Raw genomic sequence first — 22,951 nt, forward strand, 5'->3', positions numbered from 1 at the left:
AGAGAGAGAGAAAGAAAGAAAGAAAGAAAGAAAGAAAGAAAGAAAGAAAGAAAGAAAGAAAGAAAGAAAGAAAGAAAGAAAGAAAGAAAGAAAGAAAGAAAGAAAGAAAGAAAAAAGAAAGAAAGAAAAAGAAGGAAGGAAGAAAGAAAGAACGAAAAAATAATAAGGAAGGGGAAGAGCAGGAAGAGGGCGATAGGAAGGGGATCTCTTTTCCGCCTTAGCTAATTATTCCGATCCCTGACCCAGTATATGCTCTAAAATAGTATATGCAATTCGCATGAATGTATTTTTTTAAATATAGGCCCTATTCTGGTGGAACAATAGAAGAAATAGAATTACAAGTTTAGGGGGTGTATTTAACAAAAACGACGTACACTTCTGAATAGCAAAAGAACAAGATGTCAAAAAGGAGAAAAATAAACATAACCAGAGTAAGAGAATTACCTATCGATAAGATTCCAAATTAGGTAGCATTTTAAATTAATATTCTCTAGAATATTTCATTTTCATTTTGCCAGGTATATTGATGATGTAAATGACAAATAGAATCATAGAGATCGTTATAAATATAATACGTAATAAGACAAAGTGAACAAATGAAACATATTACAAAACTACATAAATTACATTATATGGATCGAACCTATAGATGCAGTGTATGTGTGTAACAAAAATAAAGCTAAAAGCATGAATAATAACATGATTTTTTTTTCTTCTTGATAAGAGGGCTTAGGGGATACTAACATCTATAAGCCGGTGTGATCTAACAATTAAGAGCTGGCAAGAGTACTATATTGTTTTCATAGAATAGGCCCTATTAGCTTTAAGAATAAAATATGAGTTTGATTCGTATGACCAATAGTTAATTATGGAACAATTAAACGGCTTTATTTTAAACACACTTACATAATGGTGAAATGGGCAATCTTCGCTGGCCAGCAATATATTACGAAATTATTTTCCCCAATATACAGTATATCATTTTCACACAATAAAGAGTACCACTTATTGGGGAAATTTTATTAGCCTTTATATAACCTCATCTTATTTCCATTAAGTTTTAAAAGGGGGTATTATTATTATTTTTATTTGTTTGTGTTCTCAGAGTTCAGATCAAAGGTGCAGAGAATCTGAATATAGATTTTTTTCTGTGACATGTTAGTTGCCACATAGAGACTCGAATGCGAATGGGGATGAATAGACTATAGGGATGAATGACGAGTGCTCAATATTGCGTGAAAATTTTGTGTCATTCGAGACGCTGTAACTAAGACTAAGTTCAGGACCATGTTCAACAGTCTGAAATTCGACCAAGTATTTATCTTTGATTGTAAGTAATAATTAAATTACTAATGAATTTGTGGCAGACTTTGTGATGAAAATGGTATACAAATGGGCATGTCAGAAATTTATTTAGATCCCCAGAAAATGTTACTCCCTTCTCTTCTAATGTTCACTAACACAAATGTTTATGAGTGGGACTGGGCTAAAAAAAAAGCAATGGTGTTTCTAAGCAAATACTACCAACAAGCACTAGCAGCTCATCAACCTTGTGACAGACACACTGAGAGTATACCGAGGAGATCATTTGGGTGTGGAAACGACCCACAACAACAACAACATGGTGTTTCTAGACAGCTGGCAGCTGTCTGTTTAATGTTTCGAGGAGTTTTTAAACATTTTTATATTTTTTTTAATTTCTCCTCGATCAGACGGCTCGCTATCGTGCAGCCACCATTAGGGGGTTAACAATGCAAAATCCTCCCGACGGGGCTCATCGATTTTTGTCTTTATTTCATAAAAATATTTAAAATGAACTGTACCAACATGACCAAAGTAAAGATAATAATATTCCGTTTTGGCCTGAATTGCACCAAAAATAAACAAAAAAAGGGGAAAAAACAGTGACTTACTTCGGCTGTCGTGCAACTTCACTTCCCTGTTTTATCCGAACTTAATACATGTATGGCCATTGAGTCCCTGTATATACCGATCGAGCTAGAATTTCGGTCTCTCTATTTGGTGAGTGGAGCCAACGGAGTTCAGCGGAACGACTAACATAACAGAGACCGTAGACTAGTAGATGATGATGATGTAGCTTTAGTTTAGGCCTACAAGTACAACCGAAATCAGGAAGGAACATTTCTGACACTCCGACTCCTTTCTTCAGCTAATTTTAAGAGAGTAATGATTTTAAAGCAATTTCATATAGAGGTCTAGATCTAGATTTAGAATCTGCTTCTGCATGCTATTTGCCCAAATGTAAAATTGTTTTCAATGTTTCTTTAATTTAATTTGAATCTTACGTACATACAAGTAAACTTCATTTCCTGTGACAATCGGTCACTTGAGGAATAAAAAGTGAAACCACATGCTTTAGCAAATGACCAAATATTGGAAAAGACTGTTTTATGTTGTATAAGTATAAAAAGATTAATCTAATAACATTATTATTTTCTTTGATTGTTTTGTTTTTTACTACAGAGCCTGCACTGTGGGATTTAAATGGAAATTTGAATTGTTTGGATGCATCTCGGACTGGAAGAAGTATGGAGGGGACTGCTGTACTCAAAATCTTCTTCCCTGAAAGCTTGTTGAATGCAAGGAGTGGGTTGTGCCTTGGAACCACACACCCGGACAAACGGTGCATGTGTGTTTTAGCCATCGTCCATCCATCTGAAGATGATCATGCTCCAGAACTGGAGATTAATCTCCCTGTCATCGGTATATATGAGAACGTGAGCAGAGACCCGAGACCAGATACAGACGAGAAGAGTCGTCACATCGGCTGCATCGTTGAAATGACACAAAAACATCACAATGAGATTCCGGCTTGTAGGATCGTCCGATCACCTTGGCAACATGTAGGCGGTCCAGGGAACATTCGCATTCTCTTCGTACTGTTCAATGATTATCATATACTAAACGCCCAGTACGTCTGTTTAGACGATAGCAAGCGGGGTGCAGATTCAGCGAAGAATGATTCTCATGGATCCACGCCTTCCATGTTGAAGGAACATAAGAAACCCATAACCCACCAATGTGAGGCAGTGGACTTCTTATTTTCAGCTGTCCGTCACTTTTCTAAGAATGCACTTCCGGCGTCTCCTCCCAATATACCCATGTCATGTTTACAAAGAAACTCCAGTAGTAAAGGATTTCGTATATGCAGTCAAATCTGTGAGATTTGTTTTATCTTGCCAGTCTTATTCATGAGATCTCTGTTTTACTGCTTGGACAGTATCAAGGAAACAAGGTGATTACCTGCAATACACAACATGAAATGGTAGTTGAATCTCTATTTCATTTTTGTATTTTCCTGTTTCTTCTTCGAGATAGTGCTGTGCTGTAGTATAAAAATGTTAGAATTAGTGATGTCACAGTATTTTGTTACAGAAAGTGAAAAAAATCCCTGTTCTATAGTAGGTAGGTATCAGTAAGTTAGAGGCAAGCACTATAAACGTGATCTGAAAAAGCTTGGGCTATTTTGAGCTGTTGACAACCAGTTGTGGGATGAATACAGCTGTGATGTCACATTTTTTTTCTGTTGGCTTGATTTATGATAAGTTCTGCCTCTGTAAACGTCCAACAGGGTGTTGCAAGAAAATATTTTCAATCAATTGCAAATATTATGTTGCAATCAATAGCTGTTGCAATTTTAAAATTAATAGATCAATTTCAACTGTAGCAAATTGTTTCAAGAAGCAGTTTAGCAATCAATCACAAATCTACAATTAATTACAAGACATATGATTGATTTAGGGACCAACAATAGACTTGCAATCAATCACAAGTTTCTTGCAACGCCCCACAAGATTGCTTGTCATGTTTTTGATAATTGCCATTTTCTTCAGGGTACATGTAACCTGCCTTATATTTGCCTAGTTAATATTTTTGAAATTCATTTTAGAACACACATGTGTGGTCATAACTTTTTCAGATAACATGCTTGGTATATTATAATGATAATGTACAGACGGTAAAGATGATAAAGATTTGCTTACAAAAGGAATCACTTTGGTCACTTATTCCACATGATAGTAAGTAAGATATAGTAAGAAAGGGGGGGGGGGGACAAAAATGAAAAAGTGAAAAAGTCAAAGTCGTAAACATTCATGTATAATATCAAGTTACTGAGTACAAGTTTAATAAAAATAATTGAAAGGAACGTTTACTGTAAAACAGAAAGTTGATTCTTAAGATGGTTTGGAATAGTACTCCAAAGATGAGGACCGCTATAAAATACAGTATTCTTTGAAAAATTAGTTCTGACTTAAGGAATATGGTATTCTACAGCATCGCGTGTAGTATACTTATGTACATTACAATTAAGGACAAATTTAGATGCTATCAGAGTAGGTAAAATGCCTTTAGACAACATAAACATAAATATGGCAACATTCAATTTATTTGTCATATTTGTCAGCTTAGAAAATATTGGCAAGGAGTGGGCATTATACGGTGAATTAGATAAAATTCGTACAGCTTTTTAGTCATAAAATAATCATGATTATTTGACCAAGCAATATTCCAATAATTTATGTGGGAGTAAATCAAAGCATAATATAACATAATCAAAATATATCTTGGAAAGTGTCTCAAACGGTAAATAACACCCACAGCCTTGGCAACATGATTACATAGGACACCGCACCTTCTTCTTGATCTTTGACTGTGTCAGCTTCTGTGCTTTGATCTTTTTTTATTTGCATGATTCTAGATTAATTCAGAGTGACCGCCTGTATGGATTTCTCACATTCCCCTCGACTGGATCTCATCTTGCCAATAAATTAAACCAGTTCTGGGAGTTCATGAGGAAGGACGACAAAGGTAGAGAAGAGGGATTATCAGAAGAGGTCAGAAGGTCGAGCAATGATTTCATCAGGTGAGGATTTGTGTGCTTTCATTTTCAAGCTAATTTCATATCTATGGTGCCCTGTTGTCTGGGTGTAATGATGATGATGATAATAATAATAATCATCATCATCAAAATGATAATCATCATAATAATGATAGTAATGATAATAATGATGATAGTGATGATAATGATAATAATATTAATGTTAATTATAATAATGATGATAATGATAATAATGATGATAATAATAATGATAATAATGATAATAATAATGATAATGATAATTAAATAATGATATTTATATTGATATATCTATATCTCTCATGAAATACTAGTAGTCTATTCTGAGGCAAACTTTGGTTATTATTATTACCCTAGCTTTAGCTGGACCTGTAATTTCTAATCTATCCTGCTGAGTACCCATTCACTTTACCTAGGTAGAGTGTGGCACAGCGTGGATCATTTCCTTGCTGACTAAGAATAAAAATAATCATCTAAGTTCTCATTGTTTCAATTGCTTTCCTTGCGTTGAAAGGAACTGTGTCCTCATCTCACGTAAATGCTGATTTTACCAGTGCTTCTTAAAGAAATTTTCCCCGGAATGATGAATAAACACATTTTTAATCCTTCCTTTTTAAACTAATCTATTATCACATTCTCTTTAAAAAGCTGTCTGGTCAGCTGTAGATATCTGATTATAAGAGGTACTTGATCGCAAGTATGAAGGTTTTTTAAACATATGTTCGTTGAGAGGTTAATTTAATCATTATGAAAAGAAGCGTTCCTGATAAAATCGAAGGTAAGCTATTTCGCCGCTTATTTTCACCAACTTTTCTCTCTTCATTTTCTTACATTTTTTATTGTTATGTTTTCGATCTGCAAGCCATATACGGTGTGTCAGCCAAGAACAATACGCCAAGCTGATGAAGATCCTCTCTCCCTACACTCTAGATGCAGATTTACACCATTTAATCTGATTCTTGTAGATTTATTCTCATTCTTTCTCATCTGATATGCTTTTTGCTCAAGCAAGAGCAAGAATCGCCTTCTCTTCATCGGTGCAGGCAGGTCGGTTACGACGCGGAATGCGTGACGGATAGCATGTTGACCTTGTGATGAGGTCACCGGACTTTCGGCTCGTTGATACGCACTTAGAATGGCATCTCTATCCAACATGGTAGTAGTTGTGGAGCATTGTGGCCCAGTGGATTAGTCTTCTGACTTTGAAAAAATTGTGCTGCACTCAACCCAGGTGAGGTGAATGGGTACCCGCCAGGATTAATTCCTTGAATGCATGAGCGCTGACAGGCAGCTCGAGCTAAAGCCGGGGTAATAATGATAATAACAACGCGCCTCGGAATAGAATATCTCTAGATAGATGGCGCTATATAAATGCCTATTATTATAATTAGTACTTAGTAGTAGTAAAGCGTACAATGATTGGATCATGACCACGCCTACTTTCATCACTTCCGGGTGTGATGTGTCTTGGCAGTCGATGTGCATTTGAAATGACCATACTCAGCGCTTCTTCCTTCGAAAACCCAAGCTCATGAATGATCTTTCTCACAACCTCAACAACTTGTTCATCTTTCTTTTTCTCTACTCCGTATATCATTAGATTCATTTTCCGATCATGAAGCTCTAAAGCCATTATCATTTGTTTTAATTCATTCTCAACGTTTTCGTTCTTTGTTTGCATCTTTGGCAAAGTATCATTTTCGATAACTGTCAATCTTTCCCTTGTTTCTTTGACTGCGGCTTGCAAATCAGCCATATCTGCCCGAATCTCTGAATCTTCCCTTCATATGGCTGATACATTCGAGTTTAAGGTATCTAACTTCTCAATTATCCTTTCAGTTGTTTTTGTAAAGTCTGAGTGACTTACCGGTGTGGAATTCCATGGGGGGATGCCATGTTGGTTTTCTCAGAGGTAAACTGGTAGTGTGTATCTTCTGCGCAGGCAGGTGTAGTAACCGTATGCGTAGACACAGTCGGATTTGTTGAAAAGGCTTCAGCCGTCTGGTTGCCCGACGTGGCACCTTCAGAGATCCGTATATCGGGATGTGTATTACTTTGTAGAGCGACACAAGAACTTTATTTTTCCTCTTTCTTAAAAGATATGGTTCTCTTTCAGATCTGTTGGAATTCTCTTTGCTCATAATAACACCAATGGTAATGGAGCATTCTAAAAAAGTACATAGATCCAGAAAAAAGGGAAAATTTAATCTGCCATTACAGACAACGTCTCCGCGTGTAACGTCCTCTTCCTCGTCTCCGCGTGTCACGTCCTCTTCCGAAAAATGTGCGCCCAATCTTCTTGCTGAAGGATTCACACCTGTGACCCTCTTTTTCAAAATCCAAAGACTAATCCTATGAGGTGAAAAGATCCATATACGTGTAACACAACTTTCGATGAAATAGAAACATCCATCATAAGATTACATTCAATGTCACCCGGGCCAGCAAACATGAAAAGCAAACTGATTAATCATTCATACTGCTCATGGGGCCGTATTCTGAAGTCGGGTCTAAGTTAGACCGTGGTCTAAGTCATGACTAAAATTATGAGAAGCCAAAAATGAGAAGACTTTCTTAACATTGAATGCTTCTTATGTTTACTGATTTCTTTATCCATGCATGAATGGTAAAGAAAACTGTTTAAGTTATTATTCTCACACAGTTTTGAATGGTTAGAGTGCCAAATGAGCTGATTAATTCACCCTCATTTCCTTGAGACTTCTGTTACGTTTGGCTTTCCATAGTTAAACCACAACTTCAGACGAGAGTTTAGATTAAACCTTAGTTCAGAATATGGACCATGGAGTACAAATGACATTGTCTCCGGGCTGATATTAATCAGAAGCCATATCGGAAGCCATGCCTTATTGAATAGCCTCAATACCTCTCTCGTTGGCTTTGGAAATTTGTCTTGCCCTTCTCTTTCTTTGCATTTATGCTGAAATATCTAAATGTACCCCCATAGAAAAGTTGTCTCGCCCTACAATACTGATATTTAAGGCCTGGGCTATCTGTCATAAAGATTTGGTAACTTTGCTAATATTGCAACTACCATCATGGAACCCTTGATTGTTATTCGCTGCTGAGCCCCTGTTACCATGGTAGTTGTCATGATGGCAAAGTTTCCATAGCTGTAACTTTTTATGAAACAGATCCCTGCTTCCTCAGTGATTTCTTGACTTTATGATAACCATGAGATAAATGTATTTTTTAATTATTTCTTTCAGGGTTGGCAATTCATTTTCTACTTTGATGGTTGATCTTGTACTTGGTGTTTTGATGTTGATATGGATGCACAATGCTGATCTACTGTCCTTACTAGCAGCTAATGTCCAAGATTGGGCCGATGTAAGTATAGCGGGCAGGTTTGCCCTAAAGTCAATCAAAGAATAGGGACCATTTGCGGAAGTGATAAATACAGGAATTTACGATTGTCAAAAATCAAAGCAAATGCCTGTAAATGGAAGGAAGAGCAAAAGTTTATCGAGAATTCTGTCATCTGTTTGAATAGTGTGAAACAGAAAGAGAAGGGGAAAATGTAGAAAAAGGTAAGAGACAAGGAAAAACGTTTGATTTTAAAAGAGAGATTCAAGCTGTGTACTCTATCATTACTCATATTATTTAAAAGAGGAAAAAGTGATGTCACATTTAGATAATCATCCACCCACTTCCTACTTGAGTTGTTCTCATGATGAATATTTCTAAGAATACAAATTAATTTTTTAATGCGAATGGACTAGTGGAATACATTTTCTTTTCATTCATTTATCATACCCTCAATCTATATAGTTTAAAGCTGGATTTATTTTTCTTCTGAGTGTAATCGTATCAGAGTATGTAAAAAGATGCGGGTCTTTCTCCTGAAAATGATTGAGGCGGCCAGACTTAAGGTTGTTTTGTTTAGGATTCCCTTGCCAACAGAATTTTCCTGTGGGTCTAAGAGAATATTTTTGATGGTCCAATAGAGGTTTTCTGTTGGTCCAATATAATTATTCTGTCGGTCTAATAGAAGTTTCCTGTGGGTCTAAGGGTGTGTTTATGCTTCCATTGCGTAGACAGAATCAGCATTTTCAAACGTCGTTTCAGAACGCCGATCGTAAACGTGGTTCTGGGAGTGCTGTTTATGCTTAACTTTTCAGAGGTGAAATCACGATATACAGCTGGCTTCTCATCGTCATTTTCGTTGAACAGGAAAGCGAGATCAAATTGGGCGCGCCCTTTTTCGAAAGTTTATTTTTTCCGAGTGTTGTTATGGTCGACTATTATTTAAACATCAACAAAAATTTCCGATATTTTTAGTAATTGCATGGAGCAACTTGACATAGCCATAGAATTTCCACCATGGTGATGATAATAGTGAGAAAAATAAAGAATATTAAAGTATACATAAGGAAATAATAAGACATCTATTACTTTGTTTATGCTACTAGGCTCACCGATGTCTCCTCATCATAACTCATGTTCCGAGATTTTTATTCATGGTGATAACAAATTAGAAGAGTATAGTTATAGTACCGGTACTTAAATTATTAATCACACATGCAAATGTACATTGGTCAGTATCAGAACCAGAGAGATGAGAGGTAATTCCGTGGAGATATAGAACCATGTGACTCTATTTGCCCGCGGATTTTCATCTCACCGGAAGCATGTACCAAATGACGTCATTTAAACACGTTTACGATCGTGGTTCTGTTAATACTTCCCCAGAAACCCTGATTCTGGTCAAACAACGTTTTGAAATGTACCTTTTTGTGAGTTTACGATCGGCGTTTTGAAACGTCGTTTAAATGAAAGTAAGCATGGGCGCAACCGTGTTTTGGACTAATCACATATGGAAACGCTGATTCTGGCTTGAAAAGTGGAAGCATAAACACGCCCTTAGATAATATTTTTGATGGTCCAATAGAGGTTTTCTGTTTGTCCAATAGAATTATTCTGACAGTCCAATAGAAGTTTCCTGTGGGTCTTATAGAATATTTTTGATGGTCCAATAGAGGTTTTCTGTTGGTCCAATAGAATTATTCTGTTGGTCCAATAGAAGTTTCCTGTGGGTCTAATAGAATATTTTTGATGGTCCAATAGAGGTTTTCTGTTGGTCCAATAGAATTTTCCTGTGGGTCTAATAGAATATTTTTGATGGTCCAATAGAAGTTTTCTGTTGGTCCAATAGAATTATTCTGTCGGTCCAATAGAAGTTTCCTGTGGGTCTAATAGAATATTTTTTGATGGTCCAATAGAGGTTTTCTGTTAGTCCAATAGAATTATTCTGTTGGTCCAATAGAAGTTTCCTGTGGGTCTAATAGAATATTTTTGATGGTCCAATAGAAGTTTTCTGTTGGTCCAATAGAATTATTCTGTTGGTCCAATAGAAGTTTCCTGTGGGTCTGATAGAATATTTTTGATGGTCCAATAGAGGTTTTCTGTTGGTCCAATAGAATTATTCTGTTGGTCCAATAGAAGTTTCCTGTGGGTCTGATAGAATATTTTTGATGGTCCAATAGAGGTTTTCTGTTGGTCCAATAGAATTATTCTGTTGGTCCAATAGAAGTTTCCTGTGGGTCTAATAGAATATTTTTGATGGTCCAATAGAGGTTTCCTGTTGGTCCAATATGGTCCAATAGAAGTTTCCTGTGGGTCTAATATAATATTTTTGATGGTCCAATAGAGGTTTTCTGTTGGTCAAATAGAATTATTATGTTGGTCCAGTAGAATTTTCCTGTGGGTCTAATAGAATATTTTTGATTGTCCAATAGAAGTTTTCTGTTGGTCCAATAGAATTATTCTGTTGGTCCAATAGAAGTTTCCTGTGGGACTAATAGAATATTTTTGATGGTCCAATAGAATTATTCTGTTGGTCCAATAGAAGTTTCCTGTGGGTCTAATATAATATTTTTGATGGTCCAATAGAGGTTTTCTGTTGGTCCAATAGCATATTTCTATGGGTCCCTTAGAAGTTTCCTGTAGGTCGAATAGAATATTTTTGATGGTCCAATAGAGGTTTTCTGTTGGTCCAATATTATTATTCTGTTGGTCCAATAGAAGTTTCCTGTGGGTCTAATAGAATATTTTTGATGGTCCAATAGAGGTTTCCTGTTGGTCCAATAGCAGATTTCTATGGGGGCCATAAAAGTTTCCTGTGGGTCTAATATGATTTTTTTTGTAGGACCCAATAGAAGTTTTCTGTTCGCCCAATATAAATTACATATTGGTCTATTAGATTTATGCTATGGGTCCATTAGATGTTTTCTGTTGGTCCAACATAATTTATATTTAACCAACAGAAATTTTCTGTTAGTCCATCAGCATTTTTCTGTAGGTGGATGTTGGTCCAATAGATATTTTTCTAATGGTTCTGTTGGTCCCATATTTCATAAACCATTAGACTCCAACAGCTCTAATGGTTTCTGATGGTCCTTTAGGCTATTGGACCCTAATGGAATTTCGTCCTGGGATATGTGCAACTACAATAATTACACCGGTGGGGTAACTATACTGCTTATTTTGTTATGTTTTTTTTGTCAGCAAACAGGCATTGGTCTACAGCATTTACTACACTGGTTAATGGGTGCCCCAGCTGGTCTGAAGCTCAACACTTTCTTGGCTCACTTCTTAGGAAACTTTTTTCTCTATCATGTCTACCTTTGGATTGGTAAGTACATTATGTTAACTCTTGCAGTGCCAAACAAAGGCCAATTTGCACCACAATAAACATATGAATCAACAGATTCCAGCTTGTAGATTCAATAGGCCCCCATTCCACAAAACGGAGACCGTTGAAAGACCACTGAAAGACTTCAAATTGATGAGGTCTTACAGCGGTCTTCAAGATCACTGGAATTTGTCATCTCTGTGGAATGGCTCAGAAAGACCCCTCAAAGAACTCTGAAAGACTGATGGATATTTCTTGTCATACTGGTCTTAGAGTAGTCTTACAGAGATCTTTCAATGGTCTTTCAGAGATCTTTTATGCAACAAGTGATCTTTCAGAATTCTTTCCATGGACTTTGCCTGGTCTTTCAATGGTCTTTCAATGATCTTTCAATGATCTCTCAGGAGTCTTACAGTGATCTCCGCAAAAATCTTGAGAGACTGCCGAAAGATCATTGAAAGACTATTAAGACCTTTGAAAGTTCATCGAAAGACTGCTGAAAGACCGCTGAAAGACCACTGAAAGACCATTTTCTTGTAAGACTGTTTTAAGACTGTTTTGAACCGTTTCAAAAAGTTTTGGAGCCCATGAAGACCACAAAGACCGCTGAAAGATTGGTCAGGACTCGTGTAAGACCTCAAAGACCATTGTAGGTTCATTGAGAGACCTCTGTAAGATCGACCAAAATTCATGGTCTTTGAAAGGTCTTTCAGCGGTCTTGCTCTCTGTGGAATGGCCCCTGTTCACCTATGCTGTTCTGACAGAATCTCAATCAATACATTAACATGGCAATGATGCCAATATAAGTATCAGTGATGAAAAATAATTAATTAATTCACCTTTTGTTAACATTATCATGCAAATGTCCTCAGTATATTTGAAACGGAGTAATATTTTTTTATAAACATGAAGTAATCTGAAAGTAACGCTAGAAAAATGTAAATTCTATAGCAAATCATGATGATAGGCAAGAATAAATTCATCAGATTGTATTGCGTGTGAGAGAAGTACTTACATTTAGCCAATATGTAGGCAATTGCATTTGGCACCCACACCAATTCTCAGGCAATTTGTTAAAAAAATGCCCTTGCCTCGCCCCAGGCTATAATGTAAGTGGAGGTTGCAGTTTTTGTCTTTGCCTTTGTTCGAGTGTGATGCTGTTATGCAATACGTGAGCAATAGTCTGATACAGAAGACTTGTACAAACCATGGCTGCGAAGGAGCCAACACCTATCCACTCTGGTCTTGCATTAGTTGTTGTTTTCTTTTTATAGACCAGGATCCAGTGCAGATTTTTGTAACGAAAAAATGCAATGGGACATTCATCAATAAAAGAAATATAATAAGAACTAGATTTTAATTCGTCATGCGGACGAATTAGGTGGTCTGTCGTATAGATAGATAAACAGGAAAAAAATATTTAAACAGATATTAGATTGAAAAATAGATAGACAAACAGATTTACATAATCAAACAGATACATACAAGAAAGATAATTATATTAGATGGATGGAGTGATGGATGGAGAGATAAATTATAGGTGGTTATATTAATAAAACATAGACATATAAAGATAGATATAGAGAGACAGACATATAGATAGAGAGACAGACATATAGATAGATAGAGAGACAGACTTAGAGATAGAGAGATAGATTGATAGATATATAGATATATAGATAGATAGAGAGATGATTGGTGGTTATATTAATAAAACATATATAAACATATAGATAGAAAGAGAGACAGACAGATAGATAGATAGACAGATAGATAGACAGACATATTTATAGATAGAGAGACAGACATATCATGAAGCTATTACGAGCTATCTCGTAATAGCTTCATGCTGCGTGGTCCTATCGCGTTATGTAAGCGGGCTCTAACTTTCGCCTGGCGGCTCGCCAATTGATGTTAGATATCGTTCCTTCGCCCGAAGGAAGCGATAACAAAGGATTAAGAGAGAAATTGGAAGATGGTTCTCCTTCTCGTGATAGCTTCATGGATATATAGACAGACATATAGATAGACAAACATATAGATAGACAGAGAGACAGAAATATAGATAGATAGAGAGACAGACATATAGATAGATATATAGATAGATAGATAGATAGATAGATAGATAGACATATAGATAGATACAGAGACAGACATATAGATTGATAGAGATCGAGACAGAGATAGATAGAGAGACAGACATATAGATGAATAGAGAGACAGACATATAGATAGATAGATAGATAGATAGATAGATAGACAGATAGATAGATAGATAGAGAGACAGACAGACAGATAGATAGATAGATACATAGATAGATAGATAGATAGAGACAGGCAGATGGATGGATAGATAGATAGACATATCTAAACAGATAGATACATATATATTAGACAGAGAGAGAGAGAGAGAGATAAACAGACAGATAGATATACAATGTAGGTAGATAGACAGACAGACATATGGATAGATAGAGAGAGAGGGACGTATTGAAACAGAAAGATATATATTAGACAGAGAGATAGATATGTCATGTAGGTAGATAGACAGACAGATAAATAGATATGATATAAAAAAGTAATTATAATCTGTTTTATTTTGCAATATTTTAGCTATTATTTGTTAGAATTCTTATAATTGATCGTGGGCAAGATTACGAAAGACCATTAGTGCCACGGAGAAAAAAAAACACTATTTCTACTAATCTGTTATAACAGATTACGGTATTTCTACTAATCTGTTTAAACAGATTATAATCTGTTATAACAGATTACGGTATTTCTACTAATCTGTTATAACAGATTACGGTATTTCTACTAATCTGTTATAACAGATTACAGTATTTCTACTAATCTGTTTAAACAGATTATAATCTGTTATAACAGATTACGGTATTTCTACTAATCTGTTATAACAGATTACGGTATTTCTACTAATCTGTTATAACAGATTACGGTATTTCTACTAATCTGTTATAACAGATTACGGTATTTCTACTAATCTGTTTAAACAGATTATAATCTGTTATAACAGATTACGGTATTTCTACTAATCTGTTATAACAGATTACGGTATTTCTACTAATCTGTTTAAACAGATTATAATCTGTTATAACAGATTAGTAGAAATACCGTAATCTGTTATAACAGATTAGTAGAAATACCGTAATCTGTTATAACAGATTATAATCTGTTTAAACAGATTAGTAGAAATACCGTAATCTGTTATAACAGATTAGTAGAAATAGTGTTTTTTTTTCTCCGTGGCACTAATGGTCTTTCGTACAAGATAGCTAAAAAAAAAAAAAAAAAAAAAAAAATCATGTTCACCCGCGGACTCGAACCCCTGCCTGCATGATGGAATGAGAAGTAAGTCTGACGCCTAACCGATTGAGCTAGAATATTTCCCATAGACTTAACACGTAAGCAAAACACCAGAATCTCAAATCCAATCTTGCAAGTGAATTACGGGCATGATCCCGACATCTGATCGGAAAATGAAGGAAACGCAACCGAAAGCTTAGAATCTCAGCTACAACATACTAAAAGCTCAGGGATAACTAGCAACAAAAATTGGAGATATGGCTTACGAAATAGAAGAATGTAGAATCTAGTTTTGAGAAAAAGTCATGTCCCATAGAGATTACACGCAAAATGAGTAAAAATGACATGCCATTATTATTTGCAATTTTTGAGGATGATTTGTCTATCAAAATGAAAAATAAAGGCAATAACTCAGAAAGAGTAAGAACTAAGCTACAACATATCAAAAATTGGGTGAAAATTGACCAATATTCACGGAGTTAGAGCAAGATTTGCATAATTATAATGACGTCATAATAGGCAAAATGGATTTTTTGAATTCCGACGCCATTTTGATGACGTCATAATATACTTGAGGGTCAAATGAGACATGAAATTATATCTCTAGTTCATACTCTATCAAAATATGAAAAAAAAATTGGGGGTCCCCATGCGTTCTGAAGAGCTACAGCGGATTTTCTATAGGCATGTTTTTGCCCATATATGGCCTATAGTGAGAGCTCGCGCGCACACGTGCTGCAAACTTTAACGGGTGTTAATTTCCTCATTAATGGTCGTAGAAGGTTGATCAAGGTATCAAATTGCTCAAAATTATATGATCAATGCAATGAAATAAAAAAAACGGTGTTTCTGAGTTGCATTCAAGGCGTTACGCGCGGAAACGCGCGCGCATACGTTTGCGCGCGCAATTTTTTGAAATGCTTAAGGACGTTCCACAGTTATGTTTGTGCGCATTATGATCTGCGCATAGTTTACACTCTGCGCGCTGACGTCACAATGGATGAACAGGTGATTGATTAGCTGCGGGTATGAGCTGATTTTTCTCATCTTCTGCACTTAAACTGCAGATCCGATGTGTTATTTCATGAAGCTAAAAAGTGGAATTATTCCATGGACGATTAAAAAAAATTATCTACACTTTCAAAATACTTTACTCTGCAGTGCTGCCAAGAATCACGAATATTACCCCGAGTTTGAATAAATGGTAGAGTGGTTTTGATTTTTTCTTCACATAGATACAAAGTATTCGGCGCATTTTTGGTGTTTTAAAAAGCACATTTGCTCTAATAAAAATGCTGATAGTTTAAAATCAAGCACATTAACCCCTATTTTTTAATGTTTGTACCTCTTAGATATACCTTCCTTTACAACTCTGCAAATTTTGGTGAAAATGACATGGATTTTGAATAAAGTGCAGCATTTATTGTACGTTTGTAGTTTGTTACTGAAATTTCACATTTTTTAGATTAGGATTTTGTTATCTTTTACGCCATTTTTAAGAACTGGCAGTGCTGTTAAACTTAAATTTGCAAACAAATAGCACTATAAATAGATTCTCCATTCTAACGATACAATTATTAACTCTCTTGCGAAATTTGATGACTTTTTCATGTATTTTGACTGAGTAATAAAGGTTTAAACTCATTATTGTGATCTCGTGAGGTCTAAAAATGCCAAATTATTTTGAATGCGCAATTTTTAAGAACATCAATTTAGGTGAACTTTGAAGCTCTATAGCAAAAAATCAAGCACATGGACCTATGTTAATTTTTGCATATTTCGAATATTAAGGTTCTAAAGTATCTATGTGCAAAGTTTGGTGAAAATGACATGGATTTCACTTTAACTGTGGAACGTCCTTAAAATGACCTAAAACGTACTCTGTTTTGGTCAAAAAGTGATTTTTAGCATTTTAAAATTTTGACGCGCGCGTACGCGCGCGTCGTGACCTTCAGGTGACCTTTGATGACATGACCTGATGACCCTTGATCTGAAGTTTATGTCATGTGAATTTGATTTATTTTTGATAATTGATAATGGAGATATGATTGATAATGTGATTTTACAAAATGGCGTCTAGATGACGTCATGATGACGTCATGACATTAAGATTCTTGCAGAATTGAGGTCTTATTGATGTTGATATGTGGTGATATTTTGATGATTATTGAATATGAACTTTCTGAGATTTGCTGTCCACAAGAAATGGAGGAAATAAAAATAAGAAATAAAAATAAATAAAGAAAGAAAATTCGGACAAACATAAGAGGTGATCTGTCATAGACAGACCACCTAATAAAAATGATATAGGATTTGTATAGGGCACATATCCACCTTGCTAGGTGCTCAAGGCGCTCCAATATTACCCCGGTGGGCACAGCTTTTTGAGGAATTACTTCCTGCCAGTGCCCATTTACCTCATCTGGGTTGAGTGCAGCACAATGTGGGTAAATTTCTTGACGAAGGAAAATACGGCATGGTTTGGAATCGAACCCATGTCCTTAAGATTGAAAGACAAGAGTCTTAACCACCAGACCACGACGCTACAATGACACTCCCAAGAAAGCAACAAGTACAGCAAGGTTTGTACATTAGATTTTGATGCATCTTTCGATTCCCTTATATTGCACAGGCAAGTCATGCAGACTGAGATATACTTGTTTAATTCACCGCTTAAAGTCCCGGTATAGATAATGATGAAACATATTTCTTGTTTTTCTCTTTGCAGGATATCTAAGTGTTCTACTTCCAATCATGACTTCATTGCTGTGGTGCATAGCAGGAGCCGGGATACTGGGGTTATCTGTTCAGCTAGCGCTGTTTTCTGACCTGCTATCAGTTCTCACTTTCCATATCTACTGTTTCTACGTGTATGCTGCAAGGTAGATCATTATGATACAGGTTTTTTGCAATCATCACCAGGGGGGGGGGGGGGGGGCACTTCCATTGACGAGTGGATACCATGCGTGACCAAAAACACGTAAAAAGTATCTCTTTTTAAAGATAGGGCATGTTACGCTTGTAACGTAATAGGGGTGTCAGAAACACTAAAATAATGAAAAAGGGGTATATATTTTGCTAGGTTAACTACATGTTAACAGTCCAATTTGCGAGGATATAAAAGGTTAGACTAAAATACTTAATATAGGATGTACTTTTTGCCCCAACACTAGTAGTTTTACACTAGCTATGTGTTTAGGGTCCGATTTGAGTGAGGTGTGTGGGGTGGTACTAAACCCAAGGAAAGTAAGCCGACGTCCATGCCATAACAATTCAGACATCGTTGTACTTGTTTAGAGGGTCTTATTTTAAATGGAATACTTGTCAAGGGTACCATTTTGTTTCCAATACTTGTTAAGGGTAGGTTTTCACACGCCAATACTTGTTAAGGGGGTGCATTTTCAGAATATGGAAAATACGTGTTTAGGGTGCCTTTCGAAACCCCATGATGGTCACACATGGTTTCCACTCGTGAATGGAAGTGGCCTCTGGGAATCATCCAGAATTTTGATATTACAAAGATGCTTTTCATTCACATTTTCAGAAAATAAGCAAAATGCGATTTGTCCAAACTCAGAGGTTCAAAGTTGTGCAGTGGACAAATCAGTAGATCTAGCAGTGCAATCCCAGGAAAACCATAATATCCAAATGAGGTTTCTAATCATTTGCAAGAGAAACACACTGTGATGACTTTGTGGTGTTGTGTACACTGTTGTCAACCAATCTCTCAGGATTACACCACAATAGGCCAGTTCGGATTTCCACTCTGGGCATGATCAGAAGAAGGTCATTCTTACTAAAGTGACATGGTGATTTAATATTTAATGAGTTAAGCACCAACTTTGATGTCCTGATTATTTATATATTCTTTTGAATTGTGTTTTTCACGAGATCCACAAAAAACAAATTGCGTCCCCACTAGCGACTGGTATTTCGCATTTCACAGTTGGCCAAGTATATTGTTATAACAACATGCTAATACATTCAAAGTAGAAATGCAACAAATACCTTCATGGAGTATTCATTGTGTGCTATTCTAGTCACCTGGTCTATGCAATTTCTCCATCCTGCTATGTAAGGCATGCTTACACAATATCTTGCTTTGAAATCTGCCTATCATAATGAAAAAAAATAGAAAGGTCATTTGACCAAAATTGCCCATGAGTTATCTCTGAACTGATCTATTAGGGGGGCAAACTTGTGCACCTTTGTCATGATAGGCAAAAAAGGATAACTTTTACCAAGCCATCTATGTGCTTTTTATGATCCTCCCACCAAAGATATCTATTACCTTGTTTGTAAATTATATGTATGTATGAAAAGTGTTTATCTGAAAGTAGAAAATTAATGAAATCATGATCATAACAAGTCACCTAGTCAGATTTTCCATTCTAAACTTTTCCCAATTAGAATCTACAGTCTTCAGATAGCAGGATTGCTTTCCTTGGCGCGTCTGTTTCAGGGCAAGAAGTGGAATGTTCTTCGTCAGCGGGTCGATTCATGTTCCTACGACGTTGATCAGCTCTTCATGGGGACGCTCCTCTTCACCATCCTGTTCTTCATGCTACCCACCACAGCTCTTTTCTATGTTGTCTTTACCCTGGTAAGTAAATAGGTCTATATTCACTTTGGTTATTTAGATTCCAATAAGTGATCGGTCAAAACATCAATTTTCTTTTCTGATTGGGCACTCAGTCAAAATACGTGTTCATGTAAAATTGAAAAAATTATCCTGTAAAACTTATTTTCATTTCATATCCACGTCACAACTGGTTTAGGGCATACATATCCATACTCTGGAACGTAGTAATGAATTGGAAGAGTAATGAACACATTTTTAAGAAGAGGGGTTTACCAAATCTAAAGACAGGCTTTCTTTATCTGAAAGAATTAAATAGGCATTCAAAACATCAACAGTGGTATATCAATTGCAGTAACCTTCATGTTTTATTTGTAATTTTTCAACGTGTCCTTTAGCTACGTCTATTGATACTGTGCATCCAAAGCCTACTCACTCTCTTGAGGGAGCTACTCCATACCTTCCCATGGTTCTCACTGTTACTATGGCTCGGCGGATCGAACATGCTCAACAAGGAAGTCCACTTCCAAGTGCTTCCTGTATCGCCTTGGCAACCAGCTTCGCTTTCTCTGCAGGTAACCCATTCATGTACAGTATGTTTTGATGAAAGAGATGATGGGTCAATGAATTCACTACTCAACACATTTATACTGCAGTAATAGTAGCTAAACAACTACTTTTCCTCTCAAAATATTTAATTTCCATGTACTGTAGTAAATTTGCCACATCAATACAAATAATAATTAGGTTGATTGTTTTCTTTATTATTCATAGCTATCCCAAACGGTATATTTTATGACGAGCTATTTATGACACACAGTATGGTGGACCACACAGTGTCAGTTTGTTCCCCTTTAACCTGTTTGCATTTACGACAAGGACTATTTTACTCTATCCGTTCATCTGCCAACATTCTGCCCTTTTATTATTATTTTTTTTTTATTCTGCCCTTTTTTTGTTTTTACAGTCACTTGTACCCTATCACAGGCTCTAATGGTATTTTAACATATACCGGTACTCCTTGTACATCTCCTTGAATCTACTAGCTTTGTGTCAATTTCTATCGTTGCCATTTGAGCTTTATATCCTTTGTTTGTTTTCTTTTCCTATTGTTTTGCCTCCATAACATTATTCCAAGCACCTCGTTCTAACACGATTGTAATTTTTATGATGATTGGCGTTGTTCTCTTGTGCAGATTCAGTTGATGTCTTTACAAGAAGCACTTCAAGTTGGACATACTCCCGCTGTCTCTCTCAAACCAGAGAAGATGTCATTGTTACTCATCTTTAGAAAGCTTGTCAGAGGTCAACTGATATATCCATGGGGTGGGGACCACAGTTAAGCATCAAGGGGGGGGGGGGTGTTTCACAAAGATTTAAGTGTGACTTAAAGTCACACTTAACTTCCCAGTTGCGTGAGCTATAAAACGCCTCACCCCATTGGTCAAATCATGATAAGTGGAAGCGCTCCTACTGTGTATTTATCAATAAGATTGCACATTGAATATCATGTGCGTGCTAGCATTTAAGCATAAATGTAAGTCACACTCAATTTTTTTTGTGAAACACTCCCCAAGACTCTCAACATACACTGAGTGATAAAAGCCAGGGGGGTGTTTCACAAAGATTTAAGTATGACTTAGAGTCGCAGTTAAATGCCGACGCTTATAGATTATGTAACGCGCAATCATATTGATTAATACGCAGTAGTGCGCGTCCTCTTGGCATGATCCGACCAATGTGGTCGTGCATTTTAAGGCATTTAAGTGCGACTCTAGGTCATTCTTGAATCTTTGTGAAACACCCCCCAGACGTCTTGTTAAGGCAGTATATCCATCTCAATATTAGTGTGAAATAAAAAAAAAACAGAATAAATTCAAACAATAATATATTGCAATCAGGGGCGGATCCAGGATTTTCTTCACTTTCAAAAGGGGGGGGCACACTTCTGTTTTAAACGACATTACAAATTTTAATTTTGCTTCTCCGCCAGTTATAGCAATAGAAACGAGGAGTAGCAGCAGAAAGGGAAAACAAAGAGAAAAGAAGATTAGAATAGGAGCAAGAAGAATACCTAAAAAAGCTTAATGAAAGCCATGTTTGATCAAAAAGTGTTTCAGGTGGTGCTTGAATCTGTTACGAAATGAAATCGAGGGTACACATGTAGGGAGTGAATTCCCGACTGAAGTGTATGGTGCTTATAAGCATTTGAGTGTGGTGCCGAAGGATGGTCATGTTAGTGTTGGGGGAGAAAATATGCACCAGTTTTTGTGGTGGGGCTAGTGTTACATCCCTCAGTACATAACTACCTAGAACAGTAACAACTTAAGTATTGTATTCTAAATCCAGAGTCAAGTTTGGATTCAGCTCTAACTTGAACACCCACTGCTTGAAACTTGGGTGTTACTATCCTATGATTACTATTGTAGGAGACTATTGAGTTCAAATGGAAAATCGTACCTTAACCGTTGTATGGAAAATGGAGGAGCAGTCCTGTCTGGAAGTTGAAACAAGTTAGGTAAATGGCAGATTTTAAATCTAACGGCTGAAAAAGTGCCAAATTTGAATTTGAAATATCCAGTGACGACTACGCTTTTATAATGTTTTAATATTAGATGAGAGTATAATTCAATTTATTTTATTTCATTTTCAACAGAACAAAGTAATGTGGTCGAAATAATTACAATGAACTTATACAGACAAAATAAATTGAGGCATGTACAATATATGATATTAATCTATAAGTAAAACAAAACAGAGTATTATATATAAGCAAAATATCTTAAAGATTATGAAATAAAATTCTGAGAAAATGGAGGGATCCACTAAAAAGCAGTGCTTGTATTGTGTGGACCCTTCTTAATCACATTCAATGCCAAAGTTTTAGACAAGCTTTAGTTAATTCATGAAAGTTATTTTTTAATGTAATATGTTATGTATAGTTATTATTGTATTATTATGATTATGATAATGAGTTGGACATCTTTGAAAGTAAGCCAAGACACATATACATGTATGTCAAGGGACGTAGGACAACACATTTCAAAGTATTAAGCATTTTGCAAAAGTGTGATTTAATTTCTTTGGCAGAAAGCCGGTCTTATTGTAATAATGTAATGAGTAGGTCGGGCCAAAACTGCTAAACAGTTGAAATTTTGAGCCTCCAGTTTGAACTTGTGCTCCTGGTTTTCTGATTTGAAGATGATATTATTCATCATCTTTAAACCAATATATCTATTGAATTTGTCATTAAGCCTGTGAAATATAAAATCTGGAAGTACATGTATGCCAAAATATCGGCTTTAAAAAGAGATTATTGTTATTGTGGAATCGGTGTTATAGCTCGTATCAGATACAGACAGATGTATTTGATTTTCATATAAAGTCTTTCATCACTCTTGAAAATGTTTTGCCTGATTTTGAATGTTATTTTTGCATATTTTTTTTTCTTTATCAGAAAAGCGGTAATATTGAATTAAAAGTTGTATTTATTTGATTTATAATATGATTGAATTGG

At 35.9% G+C, this 22,951-nt stretch overlaps 1 protein-coding gene across 2 annotated transcripts; it reads left to right on the forward strand.

The window, feature by feature from the left end:
- The first annotated feature begins 1,167 nt into the window (after positions 1–1,167).
- Positions 1,168–22,937, forward strand: LOC129269088 (phosphatidylinositol N-acetylglucosaminyltransferase subunit Q-like). 2 transcript variants are annotated; one of them, XM_064105317.1, is made up of 9 exons: positions 1,168–1,330; positions 2,485–3,256; positions 4,721–4,885; positions 8,107–8,227; positions 11,405–11,531; positions 17,584–17,737; positions 19,266–19,458; positions 19,833–20,009; positions 20,631–22,937. In XM_064105317.1, the coding sequence occupies exons 2-9, from the start codon at positions 2,550–2,552 to the stop codon at positions 20,775–20,777; spliced, it is 1,791 nt and encodes a 596-aa protein (XP_063961387.1). In that variant the 5' UTR covers positions 1,168–1,330; positions 2,485–2,549; the 3' UTR covers positions 20,778–22,937. The 2 variants fall into 2 exon arrangements, with proteins under 2 accessions (XP_063961387.1, XP_063961386.1); XM_064105316.1 differs by lacking the exon at positions 1,168–1,330 and adding an exon at positions 1,462–1,624.
- Positions 22,938–22,951: the final 14 nt, after the last annotated feature.

Source organism: Lytechinus pictus, chromosome 10 (assembly GCF_037042905.1).
Source record: "Lytechinus pictus isolate F3 Inbred chromosome 10, Lp3.0, whole genome shotgun sequence".
NCBI lineage: Eukaryota > Metazoa > Echinodermata > Echinoidea > Temnopleuroida > Toxopneustidae > Lytechinus > Lytechinus pictus.

What these genes read in the sequence shown, in the direction of transcription:
- LOC129269088 (XM_064105316.1), top strand. Translation starts at nt 1,501, where the DNA reads ATGGTGTTTCTAAGCAAATACTACCAACAAGCACTAGCAGCTCATCAA. An exon ending in GACAGTATCAAGGAAACAAG is followed by an intron (nt 3,257 to 4,720) that starts GTGATTACCTGC and finishes GCATGATTCTAG; the next exon opens with ATTAATTCAGAGTGACCGCC. An exon ending in CAGCTTCGCTTTCTCTGCAG is followed by an intron (nt 20,010 to 20,630) that starts GTAACCCATTCA and finishes TCTCTTGTGCAG; the next exon opens with ATTCAGTTGATGTCTTTACA.